General features: G+C 49.3%; 2 protein-coding genes across 7 annotated transcripts in view; both read left to right on the top strand.

The window, feature by feature from the left end:
- The window catches only part of DEPDC5 (DEP domain containing 5, GATOR1 subcomplex subunit), a 66359-nt gene extending 63501 nt beyond the window's left edge, over positions 1-2858 (top strand). For all 5 annotated transcript variants that reach the window (XM_075013114.1, XM_075013111.1, XM_075013113.1 and 2 more), the window contains 2 exons: positions 1603-1685; positions 2053-2858. In XM_075013114.1, coding sequence (XP_074869215.1) covers positions 1603-1685; positions 2053-2348 — 379 coding nt within the window. In that variant the 3' untranslated portion in view covers positions 2349-2858. The remainder of the gene's footprint in view (positions 1-1602; positions 1686-2052) is intronic.
- A 167-nt stretch (positions 2859-3025) lies between these two features.
- On the top strand, positions 3026-25996 carry ANHX (anomalous homeobox). Of its 2 annotated transcripts, none has more exons than XM_075013118.1 (9): positions 3026-3031; positions 8541-8811; positions 9551-9675; positions 9907-10030; positions 10913-11099; positions 12000-12132; positions 12488-12804; positions 17206-17293; positions 24211-25996. In XM_075013118.1, the coding sequence occupies exons 2-9, from the start codon at positions 8563-8565 to the stop codon at positions 24227-24229; spliced, it is 1242 nt and encodes a 413-aa protein (XP_074869219.1). In that variant the 5' UTR covers positions 3026-3031; positions 8541-8562; the 3' UTR covers positions 24230-25996. The 2 variants fall into 2 exon arrangements, with proteins under 2 accessions (XP_074869219.1, XP_074869218.1); XM_075013117.1 differs by lacking the exon at positions 24211-25996 and adding an exon at positions 20334-20464.
- The last annotated feature ends 224 nt before the right edge of the window (positions 25997-26220 follow it).

The following is a 26220-nucleotide window of genomic DNA, read 5'->3' as shown; positions in this document are numbered from 1 at the left end:
GAGGCACATCTGGGGGAATGAGCCAGGGAAGAGGGTGAATGGAAGTTTGAAGGAAGGTTTGGAGCAGGAGGTGGGGCCTGGCGGGCTGGGTTGAGCAGGCCCTGCCAAAATGAGAAGTGACGTACATTTATGCAAGGGCATGTGTGAGGTGTGTGCTGACGGCACAAACCTGCGTCTTTGCTGCTTTTGCCAGCACTTTAATTTGCCCCTAATAATGCGTCACTTTGTGTTGAAAAGGCACGCGGTAAAGATGGAGAATCAAGTGCAATGTACTGAGTCTCATTCTTGGGCTCATGGTGAGTGCACATTCTCCATTACACTTGTGCAGCCCACTCACTGCCCTTGGTTGCCTATTGCTGTAGTAAATCAATCAGTTGTAGTCAAATGTGCCCAGTGGGTGAGGATAGGGTGGGCACTATACATGTGTACGCTCAGCATGTGAGACGAACCTTGTCACTCATTAGCAAACCCTCTCGGTTATCTTAGGTGTAACGTTAAGTCAGTTCTGTTAAGCTAGAAGCAGGTTAAATTGTAGTATCCCTGATCAAGATTATCATGTCCTCTCTTTGTCTGGGTTGAACCTCTCTCATCCAGCACTCTCTCCTTTAGCAACATCTGTAATCTGGCATGATTTTAGTTAGCCAGATGACCACTTATCATGGGTGTGGCCAAGTTTCCCATGGTCCCATAAAGTTTGTTTCCAGCCACCAGTCCTGGCTCTCAGTTTTCTGTGCTTTTAGCTGTAATGTACCTCTAAATGTCTTCTCAGAGCCCAGTCAGCAGTGGAAGTGTTGGTAATGTGCTCGACAATATTGACCTCCTGCGGTCCAGCAGCTTCTCTTGAGGGTACTGGATTAGAGAGGTTCAACCTGTACAGCTCTTGGCACAATCCTGATTTGAATTTCTAAACAGTATTGTATGTGCTTAATAATAACAAGTGACGGGGATCTGACTCCTGTAGTTGGAGGGTGGGAACAAGCTGAGGGGGAGTTGAGGGCATTCTTCTCTCACTAAGCAGAGTTGAAAAGGGCCAGGAAAGGTGGAGGAGTTCCCTGGAAGGCACAAAAAGAGTTCCCACCACCAGGTCTTCCTGCCTGTGGGGGGCTGCTTAACATCCCTGTTACAGGTCTTCCCGAAGCCTTCAATGTGGTCCCTGGCTGGCAGTTGGTTTCACGGTGCTTAACTCAGGCTCTCTGATGGCGAAAAGCCTCTTCGAATGGTCCCATCTTGCTTGGAAATATTTTTTCTTCAGCTGGGTAACTAGAGGGGGATGTGCATTCTGAGGGCAGAACTAACCTCTGTGCAGGACTGTCCAGCCTCACCAAGCAATTCTTACAGCACGATGCACCATGCCAGAAGCTTTAACAGAAAGCCACATAACACCGCTGCCCCACATTGGCTGATTGTTTTTCTTGTTTCATACATAAGCTGGGGGGAGACCAACCCCATTGTCATGCTCAGGCGAAAACCAGCTTAGAGAACCTGTGGATCCCTTTCTCCCCTCTTTGCCCCCTTCTCTTTGAGCTGTAAGAAGTATGTCCCATGAGTTGTAGGAGTCCCAGTAGGATAGCCTCATTCTTTCTAGTGTTTTTGTTTCCCCAGATTTGGTTTTGTGCAAGATAAATACTCTGCCTCTGCATTCAACTTCCCATCCGAGAACAAACCCCAGTACATCCACGTCACAGGTGAGTAATGCTTGGCAGGCAACGAGAGCCCTGGTGGGGGGATGACAGGTAAGGAAGAGCCATTCTTGCACTCCTAATGCTGGTGTTCTCCTTCAGTAGAACTGATCAGCTGGGAAACAGCTCAAGCAGCTGGCACAAAGGGTCTATAACAAACAGCACCATGGAGTGACCAGCCATCCCCTAAAATAAGTACAGAGCATTATTGCTTTTGTCTCGAGTAAAAAACACCAGGTTGAGTGCTTGCTTAATGGAGTCTGTGAGCCTTGTTATCCTTGCCAGTAGCAGTATGGTTAGAAACATCTGGGGCAGCTAATAGTGCTAGGATCCAGACTTGACCACAGATTAAAACCCCATCGATTTCCTATAGGGACTGTTTCTCTGCAGCTGCCTTACTCCAAGCGGAAATTTTCCTGTGGACAGCAACGACGGCGGTGCAACTCCACCAGCTCAACCAATCAGAACATGTTTTGTGAAGAGCGCATTGGTTACAACTGGGCCTACAATACCATGCTGACTAAAACATGGCGATCCAGTGCCACGGGGGATGAGAAATTTGCAGATCGGTTGCTGAAAGACTTCACGGAGTTCTGCTGGAACAAAGATGGCCGGCTGGTGCTGTTCTGGACTGGCTGTCTGGATAAGATGCATGCTAGCGCACCGTGAGATAAGAGTGCATCTGCAGGAGACAAAAGTAGAAGTTACGGGGCGTGGTGAGGAAGAAGGTGCAGAGAACAGCTAGAAAAGACAATTCTGTGAGTGAATTTACCTTGGAACCCAGTATAATCTGATCAGTATTCCTATTGATATTCAATAGAATCCCAACAGGCTGTTGAGAGAAGGGACGGAGATTCTGTGCTGCGTGTATCCCTGTTACAACACTCACTGAACGGGCACACCTCAAGTAGTTGCATCCCCTATTTCCCTTCACTCAGTTTAGCTGTGGTCTGGAAGACTTGAAGACCAGGTGTTATAGGGAAGAGAGATCACCATAAGCTTCTGCGATCTTTAGAAATGACCACGTGCTGTAAGCCTGTGACATGTCAGGTAAAATCATGCCTTGCATCTCTGGCGTGTACAAGATTTGTGTGCCTGTGTAAGACACAATGTACTGTAGACTCACGGCAAGTGTTTATATGTTCTACTACATTAAATAAAAAATGCAGAAAACCAAAAGGGTAATGTTCAGAGAAGGTATTAGTGAACAGAGCTCTGCACAGATGTGTATTTGCTTCAATCCGCAGAACTGTTCTGTAGGTATCTGCGGATGTGGATAGCAACGGGCTGTGGTGGTGAACAGCAGAGTATGCTGAAGATGGAGCAGTGCTCGAGGGAAGCTGTTTCTTAGGGTGAGCATCAGGTCTACCTGCTGCAGGGAGAAAAGTGGGCCAGTTGCCTGGGGGCCCGGTGATACAGAAGTGCTCGGACCGTTCAGCTAGCTTCTGCTGGAGCACGGCGCGGTGCACTCCAGCCAGTGCTGGGGGCCCATGAGGTGGGGCTGTGGTGCTTGTTCTGGGGGTGCTGAGGGTGGGGTGCATTCAGCTGCTTCCTCCCCCCCCCACACCTTTGCCTGGGGCCCAGTGGGGCTGTCAGCCCTGCTGGCAAGCGTACGGCTTTAATGCTCAGTAAAAGGTCACAGTAACTTTAAATTTCACTGACTTGGGTCTCTGCCCTTTAAGCTTTCAGAACATGCTGTTCTGGGTTCTGGCCTCCGCAATGTGTCTTGCTGCAGGAGCCAGTAGTTTATAGCTGCTATCCTCCCGCTGCAGCGAGGACCCTAGTCTAGTGCAAAATCAATGCCAGCTAAATATGAGATGATGCTGCTGCTGCTGCTGCTGCTGCTGCTGCTAAGGAGGAGGAGGAGGAGGAGCGGGAGCAGACATGAGAAATCATAAATATGGGTTCAATAAAAATGTGCCTTTATCCCCTGCCTCAAAGTTTCTGTATTTTAAGAAGCAGAGTTTGAGTGAGGCTATCTGCGGTCACGGTGCTCCTGCAGAAAAGACGGGTTGGCGCCATCACTCTCTTTCTTTAATTCACGCACGGGGTAGTGTAGTTACAATGCACCGCCGGCGGCTGTTAACGTTTTGGAAAAGTTACCAGCCGGGTACCTTCCTGGCCCCTGTTTTACTCAACTGGCTCATTACAAAAAGCGCCTGTTCTCCGTCGGCGATAGCCCCGCCTCGGGCGTGACTGAGCTTTTCCTGTCCCTCTGCAGCTGCCCTCTGTAAGCTCCCAGGTAAGGAAGGGGGAGGGAGGCGGGAGAGTCGCCGGTGACCCGCTAGTGACACCGTTTCCCCAACGATGCGTTTTTTAAAACGAGCCAGTCACACTCCTGCAGGTTCCTAAGGCCCAGAAGCGCCTGGGTTAGATATAACCCCCGCGCCGCTTTCCCTGGCGGCCCGGGCTGCCCTCCTCCAGCCCCGCTGTGGCCCGGGAAGCGAGCTCTGCCCCCCCGCCTACCAAGGCGGTACCGCCCGCGGCATTGCCCGGGCCCGGCCCCGCTGCTGCCGCCGGGCTGGGAACTTGGCGGCGCCGCGCCGGGACCCGCAGCCCGGCCGGCGCCGAGGCAGCAGATGCCCGCGCTCCGGAGGTACAGCGGCCGCCGGGCGGCTCAGCTTCCCCGGCCGTGGCCTCCTAGCCGCAGGGACTGGGCAGCCGCCGGGCCCGGGGAAAAGGGGGTGGAGGCTGCGCGGTCTGCCGGGCCCGGGCGGGGTGGATCCTGGGGCTGTTTTAGGTGCGGAAAGGGGGCGGCTGGGGGCCTCCTGCCGAAGCCTTTCCCAGCGCCCCCGGGACCGTCCCCAGGCAGCGCCGCATCTTCTGCTGGCCCTGGAGCAAAGCCCGGCCCAGAGGTCTCCCAGCCCCAACAGAGCACCAGGGTGGGGGGCTCCTGCCGCTGTGCAGTGTAACCTAGCAGCCCCCGGGCTGGCGCCCGCCTTGGCAGGGCCTGTTTGCTCTGCCACGCTCCCCGGTACCCAGAGAGTGACCGTGGTGGGCAGCGGGCGAGGCCCGTTCCCAGGGGAGAAGGTGGGCGGCGGGCGAGGCCTGTTCCCAGGCGGGAAGGTGGGCGGCGGGCGAGGCCTGTTCCCAGGTGGGAAGGTGGGCGGCGGGCGAGGCCTGTTCCCAGGTGGGAAGGTGGGCGGCGGGCGAGGCCTGTTCCCAGGTGGGAAGGTGGGCGGCGGGCGAGGCCTGCTTCTGGGGACAATGTGGGCAGCGGGCGAGGCCCGTTCCCAGGCGGGAAGGTGGGCGGCGGGCGAGGCCTGTTCCCAGGTGGGAAGGTGGGCGGCGGGCGAGGCCTGTTCCCAGGTGGGAAGGTGGGCGGCGGGCGAGGCCTGCTTCTGGGGACAATGTGGGCAGCGGGCGAGGCCTGTTCCCAGGCGGGAAGGTGGGCGGCGGGCGAGGCCTGTTCCCAGGCGGGAAGGTGGGCGGCGGGTGAGGCCCGTTCCCAGGCGGGAAGGTGGGCGGCGGGTGAGGCCTGCTTCTGGGGACAATGTGGGCGGCGGGCGAGGCCTGTTCCCAGGCGGGAAGGTGGGCGGCGGGCGAGGCCTGTTCCCAGGCGGGAAGGTGGGCGGCGGGTGAGGCCCGTTCCCAGGCGGGAAGGTGGGCGGCGGGTGAGGCCTGCTTCTGGGGACAATGTGGGCAGCGGGCGAGGCCCGTTCCCAGGCGGGAAGGTGGGCGGCGGGCGAGGCCTGTTCCCAGGTGGGAAGGTGGGCGGCGGGCGAGGCCTGTTCCCAGGCGAGAAGGTGGGCGGCGGGTGAGGCCCGTTCCCAGGCGGGAAGGTGGGCGGCGGGTGAGGCCTGCTTCTGGGGACAATGTGGGCAGCGGGCGAGGCCTGTTCCCAGGCGGGAAGGTGGGCGGCGGGCGAGGCCTGTTCCCAGGCGGGAAGGTGGGCGGCGGGCGAGGCCTGTTCCCAGGCGGGAAGGTGGGCGGCGGGTGAGGCCTGCTTCTGGGGACAATGTGGGCAGCGGGCGAGGCCCGTTCTCAGGCGGGAAGGTGGGCGGCGGGCGACGCCTGTTCCCAGGCGGGAAGGTGGGCGGCGGGCGAGGCCTGCTTCTGGGGACAAGGTGGGCAGCGGGTTAGGCCTGTTCTCAGGCAGGAAGGTGGGCGGCAGGTTAGGCCCGTTCCCGGGGAGAAGGTGGTTAGCAGGTTAGGCCCGTTCCCGGGGAGAAGGTGGTTAGCAGGTTAGGCCCGTTCCCAGGCGGGAAGGTGGGAGGCGGGCGAGGCCCGTTCCCAGGCGGGAAGGTGTGGTTGAGTCATGAGGGCTGGTCCATACTAGAAAAGAAATTCAACCTAAGATGTAACTCCAGCTGCGCAGTGGCATAGCCAGCCTTGATCTATCTCAGGTCGAATTTCCAGTGCAGCTCCATGGGAGCCTTCGGCATGAGGTTGACGGGAGAAACGCTGCTCCTGACAGGAGTATGACAGTCGAAAGGGGTGCCCTCAGGGTTCAGCAGCCTGTATTTTGACTAGGTGCTGAGTTGAAGGTCGACCACAGCATTGATGTCATGGAGGAAATTCATGAGCCTCCATCTGAAAACTATCAGTTGTCTGGCACCACAGGTATCGGAGGGGTTTCCCTGTTGTGCCTGAGAGAAGCAGGAGGTGGTTTTGGGCCCGCAGCAGGTGGAACTTTCCGGAGGTGAAATTAAGGAGGTGCAGCCTGGTGCACAACTCTGGCAAGGGCTGACGGAGCTGCTGCAAAACCCGTCAGGCAGCTATTTGAAGAGCTGACAGGGACCCGAGTTGCAATAGGGCAGAATCCATAAGAAATTTTCAGCTATTTTCATCACTGATCTTTCCCCACTACCCATGCACCACGCCACTTTTTCATAACTTTAAACATATTCAAAAATGCAGTTTCAGATGTGCTTTCTGATTTCATAACTGAACTCTTGTAGGATGACTTCTTCCTCCCACCTCCCCGCCTGGTACTGTTTCAAGCAGTCTTTGTTTGCTTTTGGATTTTAATTTTTACCTATTGTTTGCAGACTAAGGAATTCTTTATAGGATGACTTATCCATAAACAGCTGCCCCTACCTCACCGACGAGCTACTGAGCTAGTCACCACTTAAAATTCCTGTGCTGGCTGAGGGTCTGATCCGCTCAATGGAGAGATTTCTGTTCACTTCAGTCAGTGTTGGATTTGTTCCTGTCTGACTTGAGGTTGAACAGGAAAACTGGTCTCTCATTTCAGAACCGCTGTAAATGCAAGAAGGGCTTTGTCTTCATTAGAAAGTGCATTTTAAACCCATATTAATTCAACCTGTGCTAAAATCGCAGTGAGGATCAGGCTGTTGTAGTTTTAATGCATGTTAGACAAGACAGTAGAATTTCCTAATCTGCAAGCAGAAGATTAAAAATAACATATAAAACTAATGCTAAACAGCCAAATAAAGGCATGCTTTAAAAAGGGGGGGGCATATTCCATCTAATTTTTTCCATCCGGGGTGGATATTTTCCATTCATCTGCTGAATAAATTTCTATAATTGTTATGTGTGATTGTGCGCCACCTGTAGAAGTATTAACCCAGCTGTTAGCGCTCTGCTAATCATCTGGGTGGTATCTGAATCTCCTAAGGATCCCCACAAGGGCACAGATTACAGGGAACACTGGTGGGGCTGGGGAGCAGAGTGAGGAAAGTGAGAAAGGAAGAAGGCTTAGCCAACAACACAGGCAACACGGGCCAATGATTTGGGGGTTACCTGGGGTTTACTTTGACAACCTAAATGTGTTAGAACTTACAACTGCTTTGTTTCACTGGGATTTTAATACAGATTTATTAATAGATTTAAAAAATACACCCCATTCTTAGTCAAGAAAGGGCTTAAGGTATTGTTAGTGCAGTAAAAAGCACATACATAAATCAATGTTGTTATCTCAATGTAAAATCCTAGCAGAGATCAAGCACTGAAATTTTTCGCCCCAGTGAAACCTGATATCAACCTGCTAGCTGCATTGAGTTAAAATTACCTGTGCCTTGTCTCCACGCGGCTTATGTAGCAAGATGGCCAGCTCGATGCACAAATACCTTTTTTGCAGAGAAGACAAAATCATGAGACTCAGCAGCGGATGACTTGCTCCCACATGGTCTAATCTGTTTAGCTAAATTTTGTGGCTCTCTGCCAGTTGCATTCAATCCTGTGCATCAAGAGGAGCATATATGGGTACTTTTGTAGATACTCCTTCCAAAATCCACTGTGCAGAGCAATTACTGCTTGATGGCATTTACAGGAATGCCAGTGATCAGCTGTAGGTCATTTGTCTCTGTAATTTATTGCATTGTGGATGTTCAGATGCTCCATATCAGTGCTTTTCCAGTGGACAGGAAGTAAGTTGATCTCATCCAAACTGAGCTTTTGGTTATCCCATTCTGCTGAATAATTAGATTTTGCACAGCCTGGTCAGTGGTTATAATTATGTAGCAGACTAGATGTTCTGGGGGAGGAGCATTTTGCAAACAGTTATTGTGCAGATCCCACCTAATCGGTATATTGAGACCTCAACTTTTACTGATGCTCGTTTGCCCTGTGTTTTAGAATAAAAAGGCTGTTGGTCTCTGGGTTTGATGACTGAAGGTCGGCATGCAAAGTTTTCCACTGTCCTGTCATTTGGGACACCTTTCTGTCTCAGTTCTGCCACTTGCAAACCAGGGATAATTCTTGTGTTACAGGGTGATTGAGCGCTTTAATTGCTCCTTGTAATTTGAGAAACTCCAGTAAAAGTTGCTATAGAAGTGCAGTTAAGTATTTTTACATAGAGTCTAATATAGAATGAGAAGGTAGCAATATGTCTTGATAGGGAGGGGGGGAGGTTCGTCCTGCAGCACAAACATCAGATGCTGTTCCTTTGTTGCACAGAAGAGTCCAGAGGAATATAAGCATGAAGCGGTTCATGGCGCTGCTAAATAAGAATAAAAACAAGGACCCTCCACAGGTCAAGCTGCTGGATCTAGCAGGACAACTCTGCCATGATCTTCAGAGCAAGTCTCCCAGCCTGGAGAAGCTGGTTGAGGCAATGATGGGGTGCAAACTCCAGGAATATTTTCTCACCAACATCAGCGTAGTCCGAGCTTTTGTGCTTGTCCATATCCACAGGGGACAACATGACGCAGCCTGCAGGCTCCTGGAGGTAGGAATATGTTCTTGGTCACTTCTGTGAAACTACAGGCAGACCAGGAAGTGGTATCAGACAAGCTACGATAACATACGTGTCAGGGGTCAGAACCTCAGTGCTTACAGCAGCAACAAGGTGGAGACTAGCCTGCTGGGGGCCCCCAAGGAGCTTGGGGGAGGGATATGCTGTTCTGAGCTGTGTAGGGCAATCACTCATTGGTAAAAGAAAGCAGGTTTTGGAATGTAAAAGATGCCAGGGAACCCTCTTCTGCCCTTGGCTGAACAAGTGCAATCCCCACAGGAATTGGGATCCTTCTTGTGCTTAAAGCAAACCGTGTCCTTAAGAGCTTTGCTGGTCAGGTCCTCAATGCTTCACCCATTGGAAGATTGAACCCACAGGTGGGATAGCATAAGGAAGCTTGAGTGACCAATGACTGTGCTGTGTTCCTGCTGTGGAGAGAAGACACTTCAGTCTCCAGAGCTGTCGGCACAGGGTGCTTTGCCAGGTGTAAATTCACTGGGTTTTTTTTTTAAGCAACACATGTTTAATGGGATCTCTTTTTCTTGCCCACAGTGCCCTGTGTAGGCTTGAGAAATAACAGTGGGCTATGCAAAAGACTCCTGCTTTAGGGGATGGCTACCAACTCAGCTGATTCAGGGTGAATCCCTTTCAATACATTCCAGGATGAAAAGGGTTGGGCTGACCCTGGTTGACTCTCCAGGAAGGGTGTGGCTCAGCCCAGCCATTCTCTTAGCATTGCAGGGCAAAAGAAAAGAAGGAGCTGGTGCAACTTTGGAATGAGATCCACTACCACAAAGTCATGGAGAAACACCACGCCGATTCCCTGACACCAGTGCAGAAATTCCGGTGCAGGAAGAGGTACTTTGGGGACGTGATGAGCTGGTGCTCTTCCTGTACTGTGATTGAGAGTGTGGGGCATGGAAATTAAAAGGCTGTATTCACAGTCTAAAGATGGACTTTTCTTGGAAGCAGGTTTCACTGTTAACTTCAAGCTTTGGCCTACTCCTATTGCAATCCATGGCTAAACGTTCATTGAATATAATGGTGAGGTCTTGGGACCTGGGTGATCAAGCTTTATTTTTTGCACAGGAATCCTCCACCAGTTTCCCTCTGTCCTGAAGGCATAAAGAATCGAAACTACTCAGAAAACGTGCGCCAAAAGCTGCACAGTTTTGCTGCAAAGGTGACAGTGAATCCAAACAAGAACCAGCGGGTAGGGATCCAATATGCTATATTGTTACTCAGGCTGTTGCTGAATGTTGCCTTGCACAGGAAAGAGCAGGAAATATTGTAATCAAGGATACATAAATCTTTCCAATATTCCAGTGTTTCCTCGTTTTAGTCCCTTTTCAGGCAGAAGTTTCCCATGTTTGATCTTTGCCCAAGGGGGTGTGCATTTTAACATTTTTGTTAAGTTAAAGCGAAATAAGTTCAGTGGTTCTAGAGACAAAGAGAAAAACATCTTCACTGTTGTAGTAGTGTTGCATTTCTTATTGAAAAGAAAATATGTAATACAGATATGTTGGCTAAATTGTTAAACTAGTTATGTAAGAGAGGAAAATCTATTATATTAGTGGCCAGCATCAATAAAGACATTTCTGGATTTTTGACTGTTTTAAATCATGTTCTCTCACTGTGGTTAATGTAATATGCAAGAGACCTGTCATAGATATTTTTAAGGCTAGAATAGATCATTATGATATATTAGCTTACATAAGGCCAGGCCATAGAATTTCATCAGGAAATTCCTGTCTTGAGCCCAGTAATTTGTGTTCCAGTGGTAAATTACCCTCATTTTCATAATGTGCTTTTCCCCGTTAGTTTATTTATATCAGTTAAATTACAAATAAGGCAAAACCCCATTGGGATTCTCAGAGTTCTCTTTCTCACATAGGATGACAAGGAAGAATTAAACTTTCTTTTATTCTCTTCTTCTGTATGAGGTGATCACTAGGTGGGAGCTAAGTAAGTTCTCAAGGGACCTGCATGAAAGTTTGTAAGCTCATGTTGTCTGATTGTGTTTAGAAACTGGAGGGATGAGCATGGTTTTTTGGATGTGGTTTATTCTTTTTCCTCTGCTTGCCTCAATTTGCAGGAGGGCTTGGCTCGGGATATGAACCTGCAGCCTAATCAGGTCTATAACTGGTTTGCCAATTACCGTCGTCGTCACAAAGCCCGTCTCAGTCATCTGGAAAAGCTCATCAGTTTAACCAATGAGAAGCCTTCAACTCGCCAAGCAGAACATAGGCCCGAGAGCGGATCCTGCGTTCCACAAGCTGCAGGTAGGTCTCGTCCCGGTGAGTCTGCGATGTGGTCCAGGCAGATGGAAGTCTGTTTTCGTGCCCCTCTGTTTAGCTACACCTGCTTCCTGGGGATCTGTAACTCAGCATTACACGGCATGAGTAAGCTCTGGTGTATGGGTCCTCTTGGCATCTATAGCCATCAGCGTGTGGCAACAAGGAGTCTGTATCAAAGTCCCATCTCCCTGCAAGGAGAGCGGCACGCTGTTCCTGTTGGCTGTCACTCTTGACACACTGGGTCTAACAAGGGAGTTAGACCCTCTACTGGTCTACAGCAGAGTTGTCCTCTACTGCTGCATCCAACTTTTACTGTGGCAGTTACCACTCTGGAGAGGGTGTAGCAAATGCCTCAGCAGCTGACAGTGCTCGTGCCTAATAAAGATGACTTCTGGTTCTTTCCAACCCCACACACCCATGGACAGAGCATGTCACTTTCTTAGCATCTTGCCTTTCATCAGCCAGTCAAGTGAAAATCTGAAGGTTGCACCTACATGTCTCATTCTGTCCGAGTGCCTTACCAAGGCTGGACTGGATGCCTAGTGCCCACCAAGGCCATGAATACTACAAGTTGCAACACAGCAGCACAGTAATAGTTTATAAGTAGAGGAGTCCCATTCCCCAGGCTAATGAGTGGAGTAGCCCAGTGCGGACCTCTGACCCTGGGCCCACAGTTCATGCCAGTGACGCTCAGTACAAAACCTGAGCGTTTCCATCACACCTCTCCAGGATTGTAATCAGAATTCCATCATAAATAATGCTGGGGAGAACCCTGTTGTGTATGTCCCACTAGCACCAACCTTTCTTAGTTTCCTTGAGGAGTTTCAACTGAACTGACCTTAAGGCTCCTATATCACGTCACTCATCCTGGTCTATGTTTTTCAGAAGCATTTCGTGCAGACGTTGGCTTAGAGCAGAAGGACGTTAACCTTGTGACCTGTGATCCAGGGTGGGCCCAGTCAGCTGCGGGTCTGGACTGTTCTGCTGATGGGACCTTTTCAAAGTTGGTGGAATGCAGGTGAAATATGAGGCAGTCTGTTACAGCAGAAATGCAGGGACTTGTGTGACTTGCACAGGGCTGACGTTCGCACCCAGCTGGCAGTTCCCAGTGAGACCAGTCTGGAGCCTGGACTCCTTTTGTAGATGGGAGTGATCAGTGCCCAAAATCAGCCGTTCTGAGCAGCTGGCACAGACTCCCCATCCCCAGGAGTGGTGCTCCAGGGTTCAGTTGGCAGCAACTCCTATCCAGGAGAGAGGGGCTTGGGAGGGGGGGATCTGCTCAAGATATTGAGCAGCAGTCTCTCCTCTGTGGAGATGATGGTGCTCATTGTAGAGCAGAAAAGTCAAACCTCTCATTCAATGAATCACTACAGCTTTCTGCAGAGCAGTGACTTACAGGAAATGAGCTCAACTAAACCTTCAGTGACTGCTCTCAACACTGAAGAGTCCACAGCTTTCTGCACTAAAGCTGAGCCTGAAACAAGCCTGAGCCTGAGCTCTTCCAGCTTGGAGACCAGAGAGACTTTACATTATACTGCCACTAGCCCCTGGCTGGAGAGCTTTGTCCTATGCTCCCATGGGTCACTTCCCTTCCAAACACAACATCTGGATGTAAGGCAGCCAACTGCCAGTGTGGAAAGAGTCTCCGGCGAGAGCAGCCAGTGCCCCCTCTGGAGCCCTGATACAGCAGGTTAGTGGAACTGCCTTCCGTTCAGAGCTGGTGGTGGTTTGAAAACTCTTTGTGTACTTTGGCTTAAAGCAGGAAGCCTCCTCTGGATAGTGTCAAGCAAAGGAGCTGGGCTGAACCTGAGCTCCTGGATCCTGCTTCCCGCAGACCAGGTGGCAAGTCTGTGAAGCTAGATCACTGGATTTCACCAGGGTTTATTTTTACCCCTGTACTGCTTTGCTCAGGCTCCAGGCCCTCCAGGTACTTCTGAGAGGCTGCACTTGCTCTGTAGCTGCTCCTCTGGCCAGTTCCCTTCAGCTGTAGCTGTTCACCTTACTCAGTTGCTGGCTGTTAATTATTTAAACCCCCCTGGTTCTCAGCTGCCAAGTGCTGCTTGCCCTGGCACTGGCTAGGCAGCCCCCCTCAGCCAGCTCTCGCCTCCTGTCCTTCTCTTCCCCTTTTCACTGTCATTTGTCCTTACTTGCTCTTCCTTGTCCTTCTCCAACCTGTGCTTCCTTGCTGGCTCCTCTTCTCACTCTTTGCTTCCTCCTCTTGTTCTTGTTTTCCTTCCTCCTCACCTCTTGTTAGTCACTGGTTCTGCAGCTTCCACCTTTCTTCTCCCTGGGACACATTGACTTGTGTCTCCAGAGCCGAGAACGGGAGTTGGATGGAAGCAGGTAGGCAGAGGAGCAGCCAGTTGGTGCCAGCTAATTACTGTGGCTGGCCATAATTGTGGGTGTGGGGTTGGCGTGTGACTGTCATGAAGCCTGTGATGACGAAAGCCTGGTTTGCAGGCTGGGCCTTGCTATCTACAGCTCTCTTAACATTGGCATTTACTTCAGCAGGTTTTACGGCTCCTATGAGCAGGGTCCTTCGAGGTGACTGTACTGAGGCCAGTTCAGAAAGCATCAGTCACCAGGCAGATATAGAGATTGAAAGTGTCATGCTTAGAGAAGGACAGCTAGGGTCCCTGGAGGCTGTTCTACCCCACAGGTAATGGGTGGAGGACGTAAGTGAGAATGGAGTTGTGCTTTCAGTCCCTTCCCTGGTCTCTGTGCTCCCTGCCTTTGAGTAGGGCTGAAGGAGAAATGTGATGATACCTTCCATACCAGGAGCCTAATTCTGCCACTGACCTGGCCTTGTAGTGACATTTTCCCCTGTGCCCAGGAATGTGAAATGCAACATAACCATTGCATTGACTACATGGTGCCAATCAAAAGGGAATGGGGCCCTCGGTCTTGTGAGAGAAGGGACAAAGCCACCCCACCCACTCCATGTGAACTGGGTCCACTGTCTGGCGTGCTTGCCCAATTTGTTTCTAACAACGGTACCACCTGCCCAGATTGTGATGGCTCCATCCTCAGTGGTGAATGCTGGGTTTATGGAGACTGTGAATCCTACCGCAGCAGCTTTTGGAGATGCACAGCATCAGGATAAGTTTGTTCCATACAACAGGCTTCTGGAGGTGGCAGCCTGTGCACTCCAGCTGCGTTGTCTCTCTTTCTGTGCCAGGGTTTCTGGCTGTACCAGCTCTCATGGTTGCAGGCTTTCCCCTGCAGGCTTTACAGCTCATGGGATGCAAAAATACCCTGGTACCATGATGATGTTACTTAGCTACTGATGCCACAGAGCAAATATCATGAAGTTACTTTTGTTTACTGACCTGCAGGACAAAAAAGAAGCAGCAACCTCCTATCCCAGCCCTTCTCCTCCATTCTTCATACTGTTTGTGTCATAAAGCCATTATCAAACACACTATACGTTATTCTCACAGAAGCTCTGTTAGGTAGGGAAGGATTATTTTCCCCGTTTTCCAGCTGTGGCTGCTAGGGCATGGAGAGGTTCTGCAACTTGCCAAGAGCACGGAGCAAGTCAGTTTGAGGACTGGAAATAGAAATCAAAACTTTTGATTCCCAGTCCCCTGCTGAAACACCTTCTGGCAATTTCCTGTCTTCCCCAGTTGGCCTGGTGCCTGCAGTTCTTGCTGGAACTAGCATTTCAAATATCCCATGCTGGCAGGTTTGGGATTGCCCAGGCCTGGGCATTGTAAGAGACACAATGGGACAGGGCTGCAGGCTGACTTTTGAGACTCACACAGTCTTAAATAGCAACTGAAGGTCAAGAAGGATCACACAGGAGCCACTGGTGACGTGATGGCTGGATTTAAAACTGTATGTTCAGTTTCTAGAATGAATCATATTTATTTTTAAAATAAACGTTCTGCAGTTGGGTGAAATATATGGTAAGCGTCTCCGTGTGCAGTCCGTGACTTGGATACATAACCAGTGTCAGGAAGCCGCATGCCACTCTCGCTGTCCCCCCGTTACTCCTGGCATTGGTAACCCCCTGAACACCTAGTTAGGAGAAGAGAGTAAGTTGCCTCTTCTCCTATCCCTGCTGCACATTGACTTATGATCTGCCTCGGTTTCTTCCAGGAATTGGCACAAGATGTAAAATTTTCATAAGTGAGATAGGCATTTAGGGACCCGTGTCTCATTAAAAGCCAGTGCAGCTTATGGGCTTTTTAGTCACTTTCGTGCTTTTGAAAATGCTAGCCATGAAGCCGCAGAGGATTGTTCTTAATTGTTATGGGCTAGACCTCTAATCAGTGGACATCCATCCCAATGGTGAGAGGGAATAGCTCTTTGCTCTGTGAGCCACTGTAACCCCAGCTAGTCTTTGCTTCAGATGAGAAGCTCAGGTTCTTCCCACACAATAATAATAGCAGTGATTAATAATTATATTGCACATCTGAAGATCTCAGGTATTAATTAAATGAGTTTCTCAAACACGCTGTAAGTAAAGTCCTGCCCTGATACAAAAATCAATATCTGCATCCTCAAAAGAGGCCTACAGATATCTGCATCCCCACCCCACTTTATAAAGTGGATAGCTGCAGATTTGCAATGTTCTACCTGTAAGGCAAGGTGCAAAGGCTTTGTTCCCATTTTACAGAGGAGACAAATGAGGCTGAGAGAGGGACTTGACTTACCCAAGGTCACACCTTGTCAGTTGCTGGAACGAACTTCCAGTCATATGCTCTCACTAATAGATCACCCGGGCAGATTTACAGGTCATCCGAGGGAGCCTCAGTCCTCTTCTCTCTCATTATGAAGGTGCTCACTCTGACTGGACTTGGCCTGAAAGCTCATTAGAACAACTCCAGCAGATTTCCTGTACCTGTTCGTAGTCCATCGTAAGCCCCTGGACAGCAGCCAAACCCAGCTTTGTGATTTGCAGGGCCTGGGGCTGTGAGGATGGAGTGCAGGGGAGGAATAGGACTATGATTGTCCTGCTTTGGCATCTGATTGTGTTGCTGGGTGGTGTGAGCTGGGTCCAGTGAATTAATCACATCTCTGTGCGGGGTCCCAAGCAATTGCTTGTCCAGACCTGCCTTGCTGTGTTTTCCTCACTTCTCTGGTTGGAATGGGTGAAGTTGGCACAGCAGAGCAAAACTTCCTAGTGATGGGCATTTAAAACCAAAAAGCCCACCCACCCGCATGGTAGGGCAGTGAGGAATGTTCCTGGGAGCAGCATGGACAGTGCTGTTAATACAGCAGGCAGGAGCTGGAGGTTACTTCTGATATGAGAGGAAGGGAGAGCTGCATTCACCCCAGCTGCCGGGACTTGCCGCCTCCTTCCATCTGTCCATCCCCCATTGGCCTACCACCCATGGCTCTGAGCACAGCCAGCATTGCTGTTGCCCCAAGACAGGGCTTTTGGGAAAGTCCAAACATGAAGTCTGGGGAGGGGCAAGCTGCAGGCTGAGATCTGAGACTCTCTGCTAATGGCCTTGACGGACTGCAGCGATAAGGGTGTTTTGCTTAGTTCCAAAAGCGGCGTGTCTTGAATCTAAAATCATAGGTTTTATAATTAATCTTCTCCAGGATAGACACAGACCTTGGGAGATGTCTCCTTGCTGTGATGTGTGTTCTGGGTGCATAAGCAATGTCAGGAACCCATGTGCCAGCTCCCATTAGCACTCCTGGAAGTGAGGGCATCCACTTCAGGATCTGTTTTACCAAACCACCCTAACATGGATGGGGAGCAGTGTTCCCTACAAGCCGAGCATTTGGGCAGCTGCCCAGGAGAGATTCAGGTACTGCCCAGCCGATTAGCAGAGCGCCTGCAGCCAGCTACAGAGGCAGTCTGTGTGCTTTATTGGTGGTGCACATGCCTTGGTGCATATACAGAGGTTTATTCTGCCCACGGATGGAAAAAAAAAGAGGGAACACTGATGGGGAGGCGGCATGGGTATATATAGTCCTCTCCAGTACACGCACAGAATATTCTCCTGCAAATGCTTCCCAGACCTGCGTCTGGGAAGCTAAAGGAAATGGTGGAGCAGGACAGGGAGGTGCATGACTGCAATAGCAACATTCAAGCGTCTTATGTGATCTAACTTGTTTTCATGCTTTTTTCCAGTTCCCCTCAGCCTGTGCTCAGCAAGACGCAGCGCCCACTTGTTTCCAACTCGCATCTGGAAGAAATCCAGGCTTTGGGACACAGCCAGGTAAGAGAACGCACTTAACCTACAAGGGAAGAGAGACAGACATCTGGAGTGTAATTCTCTCCAGATGGAGATGGGAGGTGTGAAGTGGAAAGCTGGGCTTCTCTTTAACGGTCGTCAGAATGGGACAGGTAACAGCATCATATCCCCTTGCTGTCATTACTGGGTTGTGCCGAAAGAGGCATGCAAGTGTTCTGTTTCCAGCAGATGCCAGTCCCCTCCCCTGACCTGATGCTTTCAGCTGTGGCTGCCTAAAAGTAGTCACCCAATTTGGTCCAAGCACATAAAGCCGTGCTCTGATTTGGAGAGGTGCAGATCACTTGTAATTCCTGTTTGTTTTCAGAGGTCTGTACATTTAGTGATATACACCTATCTCACAGAGCAGGAGGGGACCTTCACAGATCGTTGAGTCCAGTCCCCTGCACAACCAACCACCATCCCCAACAGATTTTTTTTTTCTTCTTTAAAAACTCTGTTTACACCAGATCCCTAAATGGTCCCCTCCTTGATTGAGCTCAGAACCCTGGATTTAGCAAGCCAATGCTCAAACCACTGAGCTATTCCTCCCCACTGATAGGCTGGCTCCTGGACTCTTTGGCAAGTTTGGTCCTGAGTTTCCGAGTGTGAGCTGCTGGCTTCTGAACTCTTTGGCCAATCGAGCCTTCTTTGCAAGGGCAGTTCCAACCAGGGTCTTTGGCAAGATGGCATTTTGTTTTGGAGATTGCCCTTGACTGTCTAAGGTTTAGTTTCCACTGCTCTCTGCCTCAGTGCAGATGAGATTTATCTCCTGGGAAAGAAAGGTTTTTAGCTCTTCCTTCACCTGTGACTTTCTGTCCTGTCCCAGGAAAGAAAGTGCAGACAGTGGGATATTGGGACAGTGTTTCTTTTTGAGAGCTGTGCGGCAGGTTTGACTCGTGTTCTCCTTTCTCCTTTGCTATTATCTTTCTTTCTCTGTTCCTTAAAGGTCTTAGATCCTATGTAAGGCAGGCTAGCCTGGCTCTAACACATTGCCTTAGAGCCCTGGCTTGTACTCTCAGGATATTTACAGTGACATAAGATTTTTCCTAGGCAGCATATAGACTCCTTTGGTGCCGTCCATTGCCTACTGGCTTTTCATGCTCTGAGGCAAATCCTTGCAATAGGAGTAGCTGGTAAGTGATGTGGATCTCTGCCAGAGAAACCTGGAATGGGGAATCAAGGCCTTCTGTTGCTTAGTCATAGTGCTTAGTCACAGAGGCCAGTAGGCATTTAGGATGGGTTAGCCCTCATTAGCTTACTAAAGATACTGATTCAGGTCTGAGCAATTCTTCTTCTTTTAATGCCCCTGCTCCAAAGTCTCCAAATGCAAATCTAGGCAAGTGGTCAGAGGCCAGTTCCCTGGGCAGTGTCCACCAATTATTGTACTGGAGAGAGATTTTTTTTCCACATAAATTGCTTGTTTACCCCTTGTTAAACTACACATGTCACTGTAGCTGCTGAGCTTTCAGCCCATTTTATTAGAACTTACCATTTATCTCAATGGTTGTTGCACACTGCAGGAGGACTACGTAGAACTATGTACTACAAACCACCCTTGACTGTACGTGCACCTTCTAAAATCGGATGTGAGGTTTGAGTTGGGGATGTAAAATATTAAATGGTTAACTGATAATTAGTCTTACTGTTAGTATAGTGCAGTTACCGTTTTAGCTGGGGAGAGGTGTCATATGTATAGGAGAGGGCAGGGCTGCCGAAGTTGAATTTTCTCAGCCTCTAAGTTCTAATGTTACTATGGTAACTCAGTTGTCGCAGGGCCGGGAAGGGGCATGTAAAGGTGCTATCTGAGCCGTTGGTGAGATTGCGTGTGTGTGTGTGTGTGTGTGTGTGTGTGAGAGAGAGAGAGAGAGAGAGAGAGAGAGATATTCCGACCCCGTGAAGGTGGACAGGGAGGCACCTCTTTCCTCCTGCAGGAGGAGTGTGATGCATCTGCCTCTCAGAGCCAGGACCTGCTCCCATCCCCGTCCCCCCCAGATTGCAGAGTTCAGACAGGTGCAGCCCTTCCCCTCAGGATCCTCGGTGAGCTCAGCACCGGTGTGTCTGAGTACCCATCGCCACTGTCTCCACAGCCTCCTATGTCTGCCATATGGGGCCCAGGGAACACTACTGCCTTTTGCACAACACTGCCCGCCAGATTGTTTGTTGTATGTCTGCAGATGCTTTCAAGGGACCCAGTCAGGTCAAAAATAGTATTTAGAGCTTAGATCTTCTCTTGGTTGCGAGTACAAGGCTTGTACAACCTCTGAAGCATGACAAAGATAATATGTGTGTGGGGTGGATTGTGAGCTTGTTAAAAACATTTAATGGATTATAATTTTAATACACTTGAACCTCTTTAATCTGGTAACCCTGGGAAACAGGAGAACGGAGGCGGGGTACTAACCTGGCATGCCACTCCCAGGGGTATGTGTAAATTTCAAGTGTAATTTAAACAGGTACTTTTAAAAATTACATCTACCTCCCTATTTTGAATCTGTGGCTTTCTTTACAAAATATTTCTTCTTCCTCTAGAGATTGCTCAGATCGATTCAATTAGCGGCGCACGCGCCGCGTACACCCTTGTCAGAAAGTTTTTCTTTTAATTGTGGAGCCCCCTGGAGTGGCACTTTCCTGGTGCTGAAGACATGCTCCTGCTAACCCGACCCCCCTTCAGCTCCTTCTTACCACTAGTGACGGTCGTTAAAACTATGGTCACTTGTGTAGCAAATGCTTCCCCTAGTGTGTTGTGACTGTTCTTTGTAGTTAGCAGTGATAGCTTGTATATAGAGTTGTCGTTTATAAATAAGGTGTTGGAAATGAGATTTACCCCATTCCCTTCCCCCGGGTTCCAGGGCATGCCTTGGTCCCAAGAGTTCAAGCCCTGTAGAACCTGCCATAAGCCTGTGCCAACAGGTGACCCCCACAACTCGTGCCTGAAGTGTGTGTGCGGGAGAGTCACTAGACAAAGAAGTGCAGGACCTTCAAGACACTCACCTCAGGACTGATGGGATTGGCTTTTCTCTCGCAGCCTGCTGCTGACCATCAGGACCTGGTACTGACAGTGTCTGTGCAGTGCTCCAGCCTCTGTAGGCGACTCTGGCCTAAGGGACTCTAGACATGGGTGCTCCTTGACAATGTAGGCTGTGGAGACAATCCATCACTGCTCTCACAGCCCAGTGCAGGAAGACTGAGAGGAGTTGTTCCTTTGTGCCAAAGACAGCCGTGCCCATGGCCAAGGCAGGCTGCATCCCATGAGGAGCACTTGGTGCCAAGAGTGCAGGAGTTGGCGCCATTGACTTGGGTTCTGTTAAGGGGATCGTCAAGTCCTGCGCCCTGCAACACTCCTGAGAGACAGTGCCAGGCGGAGGATCTAGAGCCGCTCTCCACTCCGGACTCTTTTGAAACTGCCAGGCACCAGATTGCCATCATGGCACCTCAGCCCCTGGCAGTCAGAGACAAGCATCTGGTGCCACCACGACCAACTCCATCTAGCGGTAAGCTGGCTGTGATGATGCAGTCGCCGCCCCCAGGCATAGCTCAGCTCTCTGCCTCCCTAGTCACACCACTGTTGTCTGACATCAGGTTCAAGGTGAGGTTCTCCAGCACCATCATGGCAATGATCACTGTCCCCGACATTGAGGGTAGAGAAGAACCAGACAAAAGGGATTAACCCCCAGTCCCAGTAATATAGCACTTCCTCCCCGTAAGAAAAATAATCAGCTCTTAAAATGTATTCTGAGCTCTGCCTGCCCTATCTATGCTAGCTAGACAGGTGATCTGCCAGCTCCCTGCATCAGCATGGAGACAGGTGTGACAACAGAACTGTTCACCTGACACTAGAGCCACCCACATACTAGCAAAGTGGAAAAGGTTTACATTCTGGTGTGCTCCACTCCAGCCACTTATACCACTCATTCTGGAGTACCTACTGTCCCTGAAACAGTATGGTCTCGCAATGTCATCCATCCAGTCATTTCAGCCTTCCACTTGGGAGTGGCTGGGCATTCATCTTCACCAGTTCCATGCTTGAATGTTTCCTCAAGGGTCTGGAATGGTTATACCCACAAATTAGACAACGAGTCCCACGTGGATCCTTAACTTGGTCCTCTGCAGATTACCAGGACCCCCATTTGAACCACTCTCAATGTGCTCCCTTCTCTACCTATCACAGAAGGTTGCCTTTTTGCTAACCATTACCTCAGCAGCGAGGGTGTCAGCATTAAAGGCCATCAATTCCAACTTCTCCCCCACCCCAGAACAGTTTTCCATAAGGACAAGGTGCGACTCAGATGTCCCCTCATCTTCCTTTCAAAGGTGGCATCGTATTTTCACACCAACTAGGACATATTTCTGCCTGTCTTCCTCCCTAAGTCTCACACTAATATCTGGTAACAGGGGCTCTTACTCATGGGATGTTCAGCAGGTAGAAGCTGTTCCAAAAGTTGATGCAGCTGTTCATGGTGGTGGCAGACAGGGTGAAAGGCCTCCCAGTCTCATTTTAGAGAATCTCATCTTGGATCACATTCTGAATCTGGATATGCTACGAGCTAACCAAGGTTTTAGCTTCAGCATGCTCCACAAGGGCACAGGCTTCCTTGGCTGCCTTCCTGATACAAGCGACCTGCAAGGCGGCAATGTGTTCCTCAGTGCGTACGTTTGCCTCACATTATGCCATCATCCAGCGCACCAGAGCTGATGCATCACTGAACAGAGCAGTGCTCCAGTCAGCAATTCCATAACTCCAATCTCACTGCCTAGGTAAGGATTGGGAGTCACCTAATTGGCACGGATATGAGTCATCACTTGAAGAAGGAAAAACAGTTACTCGTTGCCTTGTAAAGGTTGTTCTGTGAGACGTGGTGCTCATGTCTGTTTCAGTACATGCCGTCCCGCCCCTCTGTCAGAGTCACCAGCAAGAAGGAAATGAGGAGGGCCCAAGTCAGCAGGAGCATATATTCAGGTCATGAAGGTGTCCCTCCAGGGTAGTGTTCCCTGTAAGCTGAGCCGTGGGGCAGCTGCTCAGGAGAGATTCAGGTGCCACCCAGTCAGTTAGCACAGGGTGGCCAAACTGTGGCTCTGGAGTGACATGTGGCTCTTCAGAAGTTAATATGTGGTTGTTTGCATAGGTACCAACTCTGGGGTTGGAGCTACAGGTGCCAACTTTCCAATGAGCTAGGGCTGCTTGCTGGTCAACCCCCAGCTCCGCCCCAGGGTCTGCCTTCACTCCACCCCTTATGGTTTAGATGCATGGCGTCCAACACACTAATCACTAGCTACATGGCTGTTTGGCCAGTTGAATGTGGCTAGTTGGCTTGAACAATAGATATATTTTCAGAACAATGTGGCTAGTTCTCTATAGCAGTAGCCACCATAGTGGTTACTGCTTCAAAACTAATTGGACACCACAGGTCTAGGTGGTGCTTGGTTTTGTCATGAGGGCCAGGGACAGGACTTGATGACATCTCGAGGCTTCTTCCAGTTCTATAATTCTGTAACTCCCCACATCCTGCCCCCACCTCTGAGCCTTCCGCAGCCTCTCTCCTCCCTCCTTCGCTAGAGCCTCCTGCATGCTGTGAAACAGCTGATCACAGTGGGGAAGAGGCACAGGGAAGGAAGGAGGGAGAGGGAAGCGCTGATTGGCAGGAGCTGACAGAAGCTGCTGACATATTACTGTGGCTCTTTGGCAACGTACACTGGTAAATTCTGGCACCTTCTCATGCTTGGGTAAGCAACCCCTGGATTAGCAGAATGCCAACAGCCAGTAGCACATGTTTCTACTGGTGGTGTACATCCACATATGCCCCAGTGCCCATAACAACATTTATTCCACACATGGATGGAAAAAAATTAGCAGGCACATTGCTCCAGGGGGCTCCACAGCCAACCACACAGCTGCTGCCAAGGGAAAAGTTTTCCAGTGACTGTGGCTCTGGTGCATGCACATCTAACTGGAGTGGCTATAAGCAACACATCTCGAAGAACGTTTATGGGAAAGTGAACAATCTGTTTTTATTGTCCTAGGAAAGGGAATTTTTCCCCCATAACAGTCATCTTATAGAAGCAGAAAGCAATGCTGCAGCAGGAACTAGTAAACAAAACAAATTATTTAATTTCCTCACTAGGTGTTCTGCTCTTTAAAACTGGTTTTTAAGGCAGCAGAATCCCCGAGGACTGCAGCAAGAAATCCAGGGCGCTAAGAATTGAGGTGACGTATTTCTGAATTGGATGATGATAAGTAGCACGACCTGAGAAATTTCCATCTGACGTCCATTTTGAACTACCTGTCACATTTATTTCTTGGCTTCAGATTTACTGGCAGAGAGAGCACTTAGCATCAGTGTCTGTTTTTCTTACACTGATATAATCGGCTGGAATAAATGTTTTCAAAATCTCTTTTAAAATGTTAGCTCCATTGTGGAAGGCAGCTGCAGCTCTGAAGACAATAAAAGAAACACCCTTTGAGCCTCCTAAGAGTAGTAGGATGAAGATCTTTATCTTGAAAAGTGACTTTTTTACGATAACATGAACCAGATGAGTAGAAAAGCTTTGGGCATTGATGATGAATGAGCCTTTTCTACAGTTTCCAAGGGTTGCAGTCTCCCTGTTGCATAGAGCTTTCATGTCTCCCATCTGTAAGGGAGACAGCCATATTGTGGGTAAACAGTTATCCCCTCTCACTCTCTGTGATGACCTGCCCTGTCAGTACTCAGGGAGTGGAACACAAATTCCCTTTGCTCTCAGCTCCCCCGTACCATTCATACCCTGTTACTTCCACACACATCTGTGCTCTGCTGTTCGTGTTCAAGAAGGAGAACAGGAGCTATTTCACAGATGGTAACTTCATCCTTAGAAAGACATATATGATGAAGCTTATGGGTTTTGTTTGTTTGGTTTTTGTCTTTCAGGTACTGGAGAATCCAGTAAGTGACTCCATGAACAGTGACACATTCTGGGCAGCATGGCTACTCTTTGAATTCTCAGTTGGTGGTCGACTGTAAGGTGCACGACGACACATTGTATGGTGGTCTGCAATTCTCTGGTGATGGCCCCTTTCTTACTAAAGGGGAGGCAGAGGGCTAACACAGTGTTGTCAAGTGGGAAAGGAGACCTTGTCTCATAATTCCAAAGTTCATTTGGGCTACAGTTTTATCAAGAGTTTTAAAAGTAGCAAATGAAAGCAGCACTCTCTGAGGTTCTTGCAGATCATGGACTTTAAGTGGGAGGATGTGAAGCTGCCGTAGCCCATTGCAAGTATTTAGTGATTGGTTTTGTGAAGTTAAACTGTTCAGGTCACCTCTATTTATAAATATGTATCTGGACAAGACGGTTCTGAGATGGTTCAGGGCTCATCTCTTGTTATCGATAAAGTTGTGTTAAAAAAAAAACAAAAACAAAAACAAAAAGACCTCAATTCAGAGGGAGGAAAACCTCCAGAATGTTGGCTATAGTGTTTGTTCAGTGGAGTTGTTAGGGCTGAACAATTTGAGACCTAGATGAGCAAAGCAGTCTCCTCCTGCTATGGCTCACCTCTGCCCTGAATTCTGGTGCACTCCAAATTCCATAGTGCCATAGATCACAGATTTTGGAGCACACTAGAACTTATAGCACCCAATAAAAGTGAATTGTAGGGAATGAGATGCGGAAAGCCGGTGTGTCAGGACCATGAGTTTCCCGTGACGTTGAGAGGATGGAGACATCTGAACCCTTTGAATCTGAAGTTAGAATCTCCAACTCCAAATGGGCAGGAGCTTTGCAACTGGTCCTAAGGATCACCTTTCCTGCAGTCTGCAGAAGACTGAAACCAAAGCCTGATTTTCTCCAACCTTGTGCTTAGAGTGAGTGTGGAATACTGCTGTTTTGGTTTGGTAGCCTGTTAAATTGACTCTGTGTTTATTGTGCAGCAGCAAATGACTCCTTGGGGTGCAGGGCAGTAGAGGAGCAGACCCTGCATTCCCTGCAAGTGCCTGGTGAAGTAACTTTTGGGTTTTGCAGTCCCAGGTTCCCTCAGACTGCAGGAATGTGTGGCCTCTAACAGAGCTTGGTAACTGTATTCAGCTATAGTCTAGTACCTTGAATTTAAGGCAAGTTTGAGGCTCCTCACAGCTCTGATTAGAGAGTACACTGCTAACAGTTCCTCTCTCCAGATACTTTTCCCCAAACCAGCCTACAAGCCATCTGTTTCTGCTCCTTCATTTGGTTAAATATATCATAGATCAGAAGCACTACACTTTTCCTTTTATCTCATCTTGGGGCTAGAAAATAGAAATTGTGAGAGAAATTGGGGAGGGGAAGTTCATTTCACCCAGGCCTAAAAACCACTGAGGAATAAATCATTGTTTAACTTGTTAAGTATTTACTACGATTGTGTTTAAAAAAATATTCTGGATCACAAAAGAGGATCCTTCTTTTCTAAAATCCAGGCCTGAGGTTCGCTGATGGAAGGCTGATGCTCACATCAACTTTTTTGTAACGAAGTAAGTTTGCAAATAAATGTTATGTATGAATGGACATCTCTCCATGGTTCATTTTCCAAAGAGTTGAATATTAAGTGGTTGTAAAAAGAAGCTTTTAGAAATACATCATTCTATCATGTCTCAGCTGTAAATTTGTGCTGTGAACCTGCCACAGTGGGAGTGTGGAGAGTTCTCTGGACTGTATCCCTTTGGTTCTTACTGAACTATCAGCACTCAATGCCGATACTGGATTGCTTTTTCCAACTTGGTTGCCAAACCTTTTTCATTTGAGACACTTTGGAAGTGAGCTAAATGAGATAGGGGTTGAGGGTTTGTTTGTTTGTTTGTTTTTAAATGAGGGGGATTTAGATGAATTGGAATATATATGAGATCAGGAAGGGAGCAGTCATTTGAAGTAGTGGAGGCAAAGGGTCTCTTTCAAGTCATTTTGAAATGTGTTTT

This window comes from Carettochelys insculpta, chromosome 18, assembly GCF_033958435.1.
Source record: "Carettochelys insculpta isolate YL-2023 chromosome 18, ASM3395843v1, whole genome shotgun sequence".
In the NCBI taxonomy this organism is placed as follows: Eukaryota; Metazoa; Chordata; order Testudines; family Carettochelyidae; genus Carettochelys; species Carettochelys insculpta.
This window is presented reverse-complemented; position numbering and strand designations above follow the sequence as displayed.

What these genes read in the sequence shown, in the direction of transcription:
- ANHX (XM_075013117.1), top strand. Translation starts at nt 8,563, where the DNA reads ATGAAGCGGTTCATGGCGCTGCTAAATAAGAATAAAAACAAGGACCCT. An exon ending in CAGCCTGCAGGCTCCTGGAG is followed by an intron (nt 8,812 to 9,550) that starts GTAGGAATATGT and finishes CCATTCTCTTAG; the next exon opens with CATTGCAGGGCAAAAGAAAA. An exon ending in CTGCGTTCCACAAGCTGCAG is followed by an intron (nt 11,100 to 11,999) that starts GTAGGTCTCGTC and finishes TATGTTTTTCAG; the next exon opens with AAGCATTTCGTGCAGACGTT.